The 11,003-nt window shown below is 31.3% G+C and overlaps 3 protein-coding genes across 6 annotated transcripts; all 3 read left to right on the top strand.

The window, feature by feature from the left end:
* The first annotated feature begins 828 nt into the window (after window positions 1-828).
* On the top strand, window positions 829-2,906 carry LOC109595397 (leucine-rich melanocyte differentiation-associated protein). Of its 3 annotated transcripts, XM_049964442.1 has the most exons (6): window positions 1,327-1,729; window positions 1,789-1,876; window positions 1,965-2,192; window positions 2,246-2,385; window positions 2,437-2,645; window positions 2,703-2,906. In XM_049964442.1, exons 2-6 carry the CDS (start codon window positions 1,838-1,840, stop codon window positions 2,780-2,782), a joined length of 696 nt encoding a protein of 231 aa, XP_049820399.1. In that variant the 5' UTR covers window positions 1,327-1,729; window positions 1,789-1,837; the 3' UTR covers window positions 2,783-2,906. The 3 variants fall into 3 exon arrangements, with proteins under 3 accessions (XP_019866304.1, XP_049820399.1, XP_019866303.1); XM_020010745.2 differs by lacking the exons at window positions 1,327-1,729; window positions 1,789-1,876 and adding an exon at window positions 829-1,004; XM_020010744.2 differs by having other exon boundaries at window positions 1,327-1,876.
* Window positions 2,907-3,702: 796 nt separating this feature from the next.
* Window positions 3,703-5,950, top strand: LOC109595358 (uncharacterized). 2 transcript variants are annotated; one of them, XM_049964756.1, is made up of 3 exons: window positions 3,703-3,883; window positions 4,897-5,255; window positions 5,317-5,950. In XM_049964756.1, exons 2-3 carry the CDS (start codon window positions 4,903-4,905, stop codon window positions 5,477-5,479), a joined length of 516 nt encoding a protein of 171 aa, XP_049820713.1. In that variant the 5' UTR covers window positions 3,703-3,883; window positions 4,897-4,902; the 3' UTR covers window positions 5,480-5,950. The 2 variants fall into 2 exon arrangements, with proteins under 2 accessions (XP_049820713.1, XP_019866257.2); XM_020010698.2 differs by lacking the exon at window positions 3,703-3,883 and adding an exon at window positions 4,774-4,843 and having other exon boundaries at window positions 5,317-5,949.
* Window positions 5,951-6,469: 519 nt separating this feature from the next.
* Window positions 6,470-10,691, top strand: LOC109595373 (dorsal-ventral patterning protein tolloid). The gene is made up of 10 exons (XM_020010721.2): window positions 6,470-6,648; window positions 7,210-7,276; window positions 7,376-7,573; window positions 7,632-7,810; window positions 7,864-8,094; window positions 8,149-8,490; window positions 8,545-9,012; window positions 9,077-9,433; window positions 9,487-10,199; window positions 10,252-10,691. Exons 1-10 carry the CDS (start codon window positions 6,474-6,476, stop codon window positions 10,375-10,377), a joined length of 2,856 nt encoding a protein of 951 aa, XP_019866280.2. The 5' UTR covers window positions 6,470-6,473; the 3' UTR covers window positions 10,378-10,691.
* Window positions 10,692-11,003: the final 312 nt, after the last annotated feature.

Below are 11,003 nucleotides of genomic sequence, written 5' to 3'. Positions count from 1 at the left end.
GTATACATAAATAATATGATTGTATATTAATTGTTATTTCAATTGAATCGTATTTATATTTTGCCATGATCTTGTACAGCCCGTTTTGAATAATAAAAAAACATATAAACATGTATATAATTGTTGCTCGGAGTGTCAATATGTTAAATGTGAAAACCAGATTGATGTTGATAATTTTAATTGAAACATTATGAAATTTCAAATTTTAATACTAAAAGTTTTCACTTCCATCGGCAGTCTCTATAACTGCCAATTTTTATTTATTTTTTTTTTTAATTAATTTTATCTTATTAATTTCTCAAGGAATTTGGTAATATTTGTTTTATTACTTGTTTAGTTGTTGTTGATGCAATTTTGTTGAATTCATTCGGGAGATTACATTGTTTATTAAAATTTATTTTGATAATATGTTTGTTGTAATATAATGCCGTTGGTACTCCCGCAGTGTGTAATAAATATCATTTTAGTTTTTTAAAAATATATTTCTACAGTTTTTAAAAAAGGACGACCTTATTGATACGCTGTATCAGTAATTTAAATTTAGCTCAAAATATTATGCATCAAATCCACTTTACCATATTCATATAAGGTAAAATTAAAAACATTTTATTTTGTAAAGTAGTTTTCAATAAATTCAAGCAATAACAACACTCAACAAATACTAGCAGGTACCTACCTACATATTACGGATACTAGAGGTGTACCTAAACTAATCTAAAATATAAAATACCAAACCTAAGCAAACAGTAGATACGTTATCTTAATTATATTTATAACTTATCAAGGAATGAGTATTTCCATGCTCTTGTTGCATAAATAACAGAAACCGTAACAAAATATGTGATGGTTTCAAGTAAAGGGATAATGTTCGATGGTGTATCGAATATCGGTCTTGTTCTATCAGTGTTTTTGCACTCGTTATACAGTTTAAAGTGAAAGACGGTTCATTGATTATGGATAATTACGACATGTTGCCCAGTGCGTTAACTTATTTTGATAATCGTGTAAGTATATAAATAACGTAAATATTTTTGTACAATTAATACTCGTATTATAGTATTATTGATTTATTTAAAGATACCCTAGTAGTATTATAGCAGTTCCATTATATGTCAAAGGCAATATTTTAACTTAATAAACAAAATCAAGGCCAATGCTTGTTTATTTAATTTATAAATAAATTGGAATTTACAATAATTGATATCGAATAGTTAGAAGTTGCTTCAGTTAAATCTTAGATAATTTTCAAATGCGTTGCTATGGTAACCAGTATGTTATAGTTTAAATTAATAATGTAGAAAATAATGAGCGTCTTTTATGTTATTTTTTATTACTACTAGGTGGTTGCCAAAAATGTTTGTTATAAAATTGTAATACAAGTAAATAGAAATCAATTTTGCTGAAGGTTATTTTTCTTTAACTAATTATATTAAGCGATTTTCCTTTCGCATCACTAAATACACGTGTCTAACATATAGAAGTTGCCAATATTGAAATTATCAATCATCATATCGGTGGTGTGTATGAAAAGTGTGTAAAAAATCTTGATAAACTTAATATAGAAACGTTGCAGATTTCTGAATGAGAGAAAAACAAATCAATCACAATAACAGTGCGAGTTACGTGTGACCCTTGGGTTAATGAAATAATACGAAAACAAAGCCTAATAATAATAAAATTATCGTACAATAACACATATTGTTAAATGAGTGAAAAACAAGCAGCGATGGTAATAATCTATAATCACGATATTCTCTTAGAAACAAGAACAATATATATGCATTCCAGTAAGCATCCATTTAAATGTAAAAGTGACCGTTCTCATGTTAACTTCACCATGTACCTGAATAAAGTGGATGGTCAAAAACAGGAAAAGGTACCCCCACGAAAGTTTATTTTTTTATTGTCTTCCCAAACCATTCACTAATTTTAAAAGTTTTTATTTCTAACGCGTGTTTTATTAGTTGTGTTACAGCGGACAAAAGTGCCAGAAAATACCAGAAGCAATAGTGAAGCTATATGGTACCAAAGTGCACAGCTTGGATTTGAGTTACAATGAATTAGTGTCCTTGAAAGGGCTCGAAGGTTTTCCCTTGCTTCGTGATTTAGTTTTAGACAACAATCAACTTTCTGATTCTTTAGTATTACCCTACTTGCCATACCTCCACACGTTATCTTTAAATAAAAATAACGTAAGTAACGCAAGGTGGTGTAAATATGATTTTATTAATATGTTCTGTTGTAGATTTATGATTTAGAATCTCTTTTAATTAAAATTCGACATAATCTTCCGGTGCTAAACTATCTCAGCCTTTTAGGAAATAAAGCATGTCCAAATAAACTCTCAAATATAGACACAGATGAAGAAGATTACCAAAGATACAGGTAAACTTTGATTTGCAATAATTAAAACAAACAATATCGTTATCTTTTAAGGTACTATGTGCTGTATCAGTTGCCTAATTTGAAATTTCTGGACTCGACGAAAGTGACGGATTCTGAAAGAAGAGAAGCTAGACGAAGTGGTCAATTTATGAAAATTATAAGGCCGACGTTCAACAACGAAAATGAAAATTCAAATAGCGACGTTTTCGACACGTTCACACCTTTGCCCAAAAATATCAGACGTCCTGATGATTACAAAGGTAAATGGATAATAATAACTCATGATATGTTGGAAAATCTAATTATTTAATTTTCAGGATCTTATGGCAAATGTAAATATCGTTACAGTGGGAAGCACTCAGAAGGCAACAGATTTATTTCAAATAGTGATTTGTAATTAAGTTTGCTTCTATTTTTTATTATTCTCATGTTTGCAATTGTGCTTTAATTTTTTGATATTATTGTAATCTTAATTTGATTAGTTATTTATTGTATACATATTAATAAACATTTAAAATATGTCTTATGTGTTCAAAAATCTTATTTTGTTATTTAAATAAAATACTAGGAATTAAGCTGTATTGGAGGCAAGTAGATCATAACTTTCAAACGTATATTTATGTATACAGTAGGAAGAGCGTTTGACCCGTCTGAATTTAGAGGGAGACATCATGCATGACAGAGACTTACTGTCTCTATTGTTCATGCTGTCTCTTTCAAGATTCAGATGGATGAAATTCTTTTCGTATTGTATGTGTCTATTTATGGCAGAAAGACCCATAATTCCATAATTAGATTATTGCTTCTTAAAATATCTTTAAGATTCTAATATATAAGTGGTTATTACTGCACAGTACCTAAGACAAGTAGTAAATGGGTAACTGATAATCTGGTATATATTTGACATATATATATATATCAAAGGTGATATGAAATATTGTATGCAAAACTCATTAGTCATAAGTTCCTTGTTATACAGAGTTACATTAGGTTAACAATTTTATGTTTAATCGTTACTCAAACTTTATTGTCAATAATAAAACTTGAACGTAAGAGGTGATTCACTTAATTTGTTTTAGGTAGAAAGGTGTAGTGATTCAGATAGAACAATTGTATGTGTGCAAATAAATGATAATTGATTTTTTTAATTTTATTTCTTAATCTTCCTTTTGGGATTTTTGTGGTCAGACCCACTTTGTAAATGACGTAAAATTCATTAGTAGAAAATGTACATCCGCCAACATACATCCATGGTTCTGCGAAATTGTTTGTATTTGGATTTGTTTGCCTTCTTTATTTACAAAATCTCTTTGGCATTACTAATCTTTATTGCAGTTACAGTTATTTTTAATTGTCAATGAATTATGTAATTAGTATGATTAAAATATGATTTCATAAAAAAAATATTGGAGGATTGACCCATAATGATTACGTCATCAAACAGAAAATTTATTCCATGTGACGCGCTAGTGGAAACACTTGTAGCATATTTATTTTAGTAAGTAATTTTTAATTTAATTCTATTTTAAGCCATACACATTCTTAGAACTAGAAGACTAATTTCTAATTATGAGTTACTTGAATGCGTCAAAAATATTGCGCAATGTATAAGGTACCCTAATGTAATTAATTACCTTAACTAGGAAAAATTTTATTAATTTATTGTATACTTTAATATATTTTCTATTGTTTATTTATTAATATTATATGATTATTCAATCGATTATAAAATAAATAGATATAAAAGCTTTTGGTGACCCATGCTGTGTGTTGTTTTTGAAATATATAAATTATGTATGTGTATAAATATATGTGTTACATTTTCTTACTTAAAAGTAATACATATTTGCACATTAGTGGGAATCACAATACAAAACATTTATGAAAATCAGAAACTACTTAATGATTAGTTTTTCCAGTATCGAGTTGATACTGATACTTTATATCCGAGTATCGGATGCAAAGTATTTTTTTCTACATTTTCAATTTTGTATTTTGGTTACAAAAAAAATACAAAATAATTGTCTGAACCTTAAAATATTTATGATCATTATGTATGTGTAAAGAAAATAATTGCCTATGTGGACGAGGTCAATTATCGACTCGGTACTACCGAGTCCCTTGGGTACTTGATACTTCTTCTCCAGATTCGTGTGACCGAGTGGAACCACTATCCTTTTGTGTTAAAAATGTATAAGTATAAAATTATTAATTAATACTACATTCACTCTAGTAGTGTACGGAGTACATACTAAAAGGCTGACGTATTACAACACAAGTTTCAAGGAAACGGTGTATGTAAAACGTGAAACGTCAGAAGTATAATAAACAAAAAGCCGTATATAACAGATTTATCTTAAAATGATGTATCACTCGAATACCATAACTACAAGACAAAACTATTATTTTTAAGGGAATGAAGTATAGCAAATTACTAGTCTTGTTAGCAACCGCAAATGTAAGTGCTAGTTGACTAAAGTGTTTCGTTAATAATTACAATTTGAATTTTAGTGTGTGATGTGTGCACCAAGCCCGAAACCAATCAAAATTACCAATAAATCTCCCAATGCCAGGTGCGAGTTTAACATGTGCGACAGGGCAGACAAATACCCCACAGCCCAAATCCAGAAAAGCATACGACAAGGAAAGGCCTTGCAATACAAAAAATTGGCCGGAACGGTGATACAACCTGGTGCCCTACCGGAATCCGACAAGGGGATGTTGAGATCGTTGGACACGTCTTTAAACAACGTGTGCCGGACCAGAAAGAGAACGTTCTTCCCCCAGTACATAAAAGGACACAATCTTGAGAAAAAATGGATTGTCAACGTCAAAGGTTTCAAACAAGGCGTACAATACGAGTCTTGTGCGTAAGTATTTAAATGTAATTTAAAATAATATCGTTGGCTTACATTTTGTATCAATTTTTAGATCTGAAAAACCTGATAATGTGATTGACATAGCGGATAGCGAGACAAAGTGTGTTCAACACTACACAGTGGTGCGGTTGTTGGCTTTCAATCAGAAAAACGAATTTGAATATGCGGAATACGAGGTACCCACCACTTGTGTTTGCATGTTTGAAAGGAAGTAATGTAAGTCCCAATAAATTGTGATTCTACTTATAAAATAGTAAAAGGGGTTTTGCATTAAACTCTTGACAATCATTCTCTTAGAATCTCTCTAATCTGTGATCAAAGGAACGCTTAAGTCATTGATTAATGTTATAATTATTTAATTAATTTATTTATTTATTTAATAATTTATTTATTTATTATAATTTATTTAATTTATTTGATAGTAGCAGGTAATATATTAGAGGCATGGCATATTTGTTATGCCTCTAATATCGATTCTATATACTATTGTTTAGAGATTTTTTTCCGTTAAACTCTTGACAATGATTCTCTTAGAATCCCTCTATCTATGATAAAACGAACGCTTAAGTCATTGATTAATGTTACAATTAAACTTTGTGTTTTAATTAATGTATTTATTTAATAATTTATTTAATTTATTTATTGGTAGTAGGTAATATTTGTAATTTAATTTATAGACTAATAGATATTGTAAAACTTAAGAGGTATCGTATATTTGTTTATGCCTCTAAAATCGAATGAATTTTAATTGATAATTTATTAAAATTTAAATATCAAATATATAGATTTTTTGTCACATTCAATAAATTGTTTTTATTTAAATCCCGTAATGTCCCCAATTTCATCGCAAATTAAGCTGAAGTAGCGTATCAGAAAAACATGTGTTATTTAAAAATACGTTACAGGTATATGGGTAAGCATAAGGATATTATTTAATTTTTATTTTTAATATTTGTCTTTCCCTTTAACTGCAGGTACAGTTCTAAACTGATTTGAGTTTAAAATATATGTAAATGAGATTAATACCTTCTCGAAGAAAGACTCGTATACAGAGTTAATTCGTAACTACACCAAAATTATGCCTGACATAAATAACAGCGAAAATTTCAAACAGTACCTGCTTTAATATAAATCATTCAGTTTCGAAAATTATTGGTGTATTCCCTTCTAAACATCGACTGGTCGTGAGATAAACACAAGTTTAGCACCATGCTGTCCGCGTTTTCGTTATATCTGTTATTTGCCTCATTTATGATAGTGGAATCATACAAAGTTGTGATAAATGCACCACAGTCAGTGCAACGCGTCACTATTGAACAGTTATTAAACACAGTTTATCCTAGGAAAATATCGAAAGATTTGTACGTTAATCCGGACAAGGCAGGTAAGCAAAAGGTCTATTATATTTTTGTAAGTTGAAATACGAAATATCGGAAGCGGTTTAATAATTGTTATGCTGAGTCATTTGTTTTAATTAATTTAATCTGCGTCTGTATTTGATAAGTTCTTTCGAAGAAAACAATCTTGTTTTTAATGCTGGCTAAAATGGGGTGCATTTAACAATTATACATTTAATAATGTATTAATTATTTCCATATCTATCAAATTATATTTATTACTTTGGTTAGGTCTTTTTGTTTTTAATAGTATGTCTGTGAGTTTGTAACATGTTCAATTAATTAGCCAATTGACAAACATTTATTTCTTTAAAATAATTATTAAATATTAATTAAATCTGAAATAACTGTAACTTTTATTAATCAATAAAGATGAATGAAATGCTCTCTGATAAATTATTTTTATAACAACAAAAATTTGAATGAATATTAAGTAAGTATGTATGTTTTCTAAATACAAATTGTTTAATGCATGTACTTCACCGATAACAAGCAAAATTCCCAACTTACCACATATTTGTTATAACTACGTAAACATTTTTTTACAGAATACTTCATTGGTGATATCCCCATAATTAATCATGAAAAGTACCAGTTGAAACGCAATGTTAAAAGGTAAACAAAACCCAGTGATGTAAGCTCCAGACATTTTCTGGAAAACATATAACACCGTCATCTATTCATACAGATGAGCACTATATTTTATTATTTTAGAGCTGTTACATCTTTGGACTCCCGGATTTGGGAATATGGAGTTATACCATACGAAATCGATAATATATTTGACGGATCCTACATAGCTTTGATGAAGCAAGCAATGAGGCATTGGGAAAGTTACACCTGCATTCGATTTGTTGAGCGAAATCCTAAGGAACACGACGACTATATTTTATTTACTGAAAGGGAGTGTGGGTGAGTTTATTAAAATATATTTCAAATAATTATTAATGCTTATACTTGATGTTTTTAGATGTTGCTCATTTGTGGGTAAAAAAGGACAAGGGGCTCAATCAGTTAGTCTAGCACCACACTGCAGAAAAGTTGGCACCATTATTCACGAATTGGGACACGCCATTGGGTTTTGGCACGAACACACAAGACCAGATCGAAATGAACATGTCCAAATTCTAAATGACAACATTTTTGATGGTAAATCCTATTTTAATATTTCAAAATATATTACTTATACATATCATTTTAAGGATACGATAATAACTTTAATAAATTGCCAGAGACTGAAGTAAACTACTTAGGCTTACCTTATGACTACAACTCGATTATGCACTACGCCAACAACGCATTTGCCAAAGGAAGTTTTTTGGACACAATAGTTCCAATAAATTACAAGGGTGAAAATCCACCCATGATTGGACAACGCGTAAAATTAAGCGAAGGCGATATAATTCAAGCCAACATTTTATATAAATGTCCCAGTAAGTATACTTTCATCAAATGTTTATGCTAATCTAAAAACAAATTATTTTTAGGTTGTGGAAAAACTTTTCAGTCTGGTACAGGAGACTTTCGTCCAGAAATTTTTGTAGATAGAGAACCACCCTCAGAAGGAATATTTTGTGAGTGGAGAATTACTGCTACTCATGGGGACAGAATTGTATTAAATCTAACGGACATGGACATAAACAAATCACAGAATTGCCAAACTGATTACATAGAAGTCCGAGATGGGTATTGGCATAAGTCTACCTTGTTAGGTAAATTCTGCGGCAGAGGCGCGTTCATCAACATTGTTTCCACATCTAGTAGGATGTTGATCAAATACATTTCTAAGTACCCGAAGGGATTTCACGGCTTTAAAGGAAAATTTGAAGGTAGATAGATCATAGAAAAATGTTTTAAAGATAAATGTGACATTTTCATTTCAGTACTGTGTGGAGGTGACTTGTTTATTGACAAGGAGGGCACCATAGAATCTCCGGACTACCCACTAGAATACCCAATTAATAAAACTTGCACATGGCGTATATCAGTTCCAGAAAACTATCAAATTGCTCTCCGATTTAAGTCATTCGATCTAGAACAACACGAAGCTTGTGCCTACGACCGTCTCACCATCAGGGACGGAGCAATGAACTCTAGTCCCTTAATTAAAATATTGTGTGGATACAGAATACCAACAGATATTGTTTCTACTTCAAATCATCTCTGGGTCCAGTTTCACTCAGATGCAAGCAATACGAGAGGGGGATTTGCAGCTACGATCATCAAGGAAAGAGACGAATGTGCTTCTAATGATCATGGCTGCGAGCACGAGTGCATCAACCACATAGGATATTACGAGTGCAAATGCAGATTGGGCTTTGAATTTAATTCAGTTACCAAGAAGTGTCAAGGTGAATTAAAATAATAATTTTGATGTTTAAAGTATTGTTTAACACATATCTGTGTTCGTTTCAGAATCGTGTGGAGGGTTAATCCAATCACACAATGGCACCTTAACAAGTCCATTATTCCCTGAATTATACCCAATTAACAAAACATGTACGTGGGAAATTCGGGCGGAACCTAATTATGTTGTGTTTTTGAATTTTACTCACTTCGATTTGGAAGGAAACAATATCGATATGCAGGATTGTGAGTATGACAGAGTAGAAGTCTATAGTAGTTTGCGAAATAATAAAAGAAAAAAACATGGAATCTTTTGTGGCACAAATTTGCCAAAAATAATTACTTCCGAGGAGAACACATTGAATGTAAAATTTAAATCTGACAGCAATATTCAAAAAAGCGGCTTTGCAGCTGTTTTTTATATGGGTAAGTGTACTTCACGTTTGTAAAAAGAACTAGATGATAAAATTGTTTTTTAGATTTGAATGAATGTGCTATAAATAACGGAGGATGCCAGCACAATTGTATTAATATGTTTGGTTCTTACAAGTGCACCTGCAATATTGGCTACATTCTACACGAAAATGGAAAAGACTGCAAGGAAAACATTTGCACTTACCAAATAACAAAACCTGTCGGTAAAATTCAAAGCCCTAATTATCCAGAACCATATCCACCGAATCAAGAATGTGTCTGGCACTTTAAAACAGTGCCAGGACATAGAATAAGAGTTTTATTTTCGGACTTTCACTTGGAGCAACATCCACGTTGCTATTATGATTACGTGGAACTGTTTGATAGTGGAAAAGTAGGAGCTTGGACGATGGGGACGTATTGTGGTCCGAAAACACCTCCGGAACAGACTTCTTCTGAAAATGAGATGTCAATGATATTTGTCTCAGACAAAACATTTCAGAAGAAAGGATTTGCTGGAACCCACGCTTCAATTTGTGGCGGATATTTAGAAGCAACTTTTGAAATTAAAAACATTTATTCCCACGTAAAATATGGAGAGAGCAATTATGTTAACGAGGTTTGCGATTGGAATATCGTGGCAAAGGGACACTCCATTGAAATGGATTTTGTCACTTTTGAATTGGAGGAACAAAGCAGCTGTGAATTTGATTACGTGGAGATTTTTGATGGCCCCGATTCAGGAAGTCCTTCTTTGGGCCGATATTGTGGTCGAAAGGTACGTTATACATTAATATAGTTCATTATTTATATAAACTTCTTTATTGCAGGGTCCAAGGAAAATCATTTCCTCTCAAGACGAATTGTTCCTGAGATTTAGAAGTGATTTAATTTCTGGGGGGGCCGGGTTCCACGTAACTTACAAATCGGTGGAGGTTGAAGAATACACAAATTAAAAGTTTGTGCATTCTTCAATCTATGTATGTTCCAGCTTATCACTTCCGTACTCTACTCTATTTGGGAACTTGCGAAATATCTAATGATTCAGTTTAGGATTTATCTGACGCTACATAACTGTCGGTTTTTGCATAATTATCTATGTGACGCTATTAAGTAAAAGTTAGTTATTAATAATAATAAGGGTGTTTAACGTAATATCGATAATATTAAATTTAATTAATTAAAAATGTTAGGTAGTAGAATGTACAAATAAATTGTAAAAACTAACATCTCGTAGAAATAGATGACTAAAGCAAATAAATATAAATATAAAAAATAATTCGTATTATTTAGTACTTTGAGAAGTGAAAATAAAACATTGTCTCGTCAAATTTGACGAGTGTTAATTATAATGACTTCGCTTTGAGACCCCGTACATGGTTTACCTTCTGTCACAGTGGTTTATTTATGTGAAGAAGCTCGGTCTCGACTCGAGATTCTCGAGTGACAATCCAAATAGGTCTTAAGTAAATAAACGAATCCCACCCTCTTCGGAGCATGTCTCCGATGCCGTTCGTTTCGTACCCCACACAAAGAACCTCGGACACGTCTCCCAGTTTGAATCTGCAGTTTGGTCCATGCG

The sequence above is a fragment of the Aethina tumida genome, chromosome 3 (genome assembly GCF_024364675.1).
Source record: "Aethina tumida isolate Nest 87 chromosome 3, icAetTumi1.1, whole genome shotgun sequence".
In the NCBI taxonomy this organism is placed as follows: domain Eukaryota; kingdom Metazoa; phylum Arthropoda; class Insecta; order Coleoptera; family Nitidulidae; genus Aethina; species Aethina tumida.
The sequence above is the reverse complement of the archived record's forward strand: the minus strand, read 5'-3'. Positions and strand labels throughout refer to the sequence as shown.

Excerpts from the sequence above, each read along its gene's own strand:
- LOC109595397 (XM_020010744.2), top strand. The coding sequence starts at position 1,706 with ATGAGTGAAAAACAAGCAGCGATGGTAATAATCTATAATCACGATATT. Across the intron at positions 2,386-2,436 it reads GAAGATTACCAAAGATACAG|GTACTATGTGCTGTATCAGT; the intron begins GTAAACTTTGAT and ends TTATCTTTTAAG. Across the intron at positions 2,646-2,702 it reads ACGTCCTGATGATTACAAAG|GATCTTATGGCAAATGTAAA; the intron begins GTAAATGGATAA and ends TTTAATTTTCAG.
- LOC109595358 (XM_020010698.2), top strand. The coding sequence starts at position 4,802 with ATGAAGTATAGCAAATTACTAGTCTTGTTAGCAACCGCAAAT. Across the intron at positions 4,844-4,896 it reads TCTTGTTAGCAACCGCAAAT|TGTGTGATGTGTGCACCAAG; the intron begins GTAAGTGCTAGT and ends TTTGAATTTTAG. Across the intron at positions 5,256-5,316 it reads GTACAATACGAGTCTTGTGC|ATCTGAAAAACCTGATAATG; the intron begins GTAAGTATTTAA and ends ATCAATTTTTAG.
- LOC109595373 (XM_020010721.2), top strand. The coding sequence starts at position 6,474 with ATGCTGTCCGCGTTTTCGTTATATCTGTTATTTGCCTCATTTATGATA. Across the intron at positions 7,574-7,631 it reads TTTACTGAAAGGGAGTGTGG|ATGTTGCTCATTTGTGGGTA; the intron begins GTGAGTTTATTA and ends TGATGTTTTTAG. Across the intron at positions 10,200-10,251 it reads GCCGATATTGTGGTCGAAAG|GGTCCAAGGAAAATCATTTC; the intron begins GTACGTTATACA and ends TCTTTATTGCAG.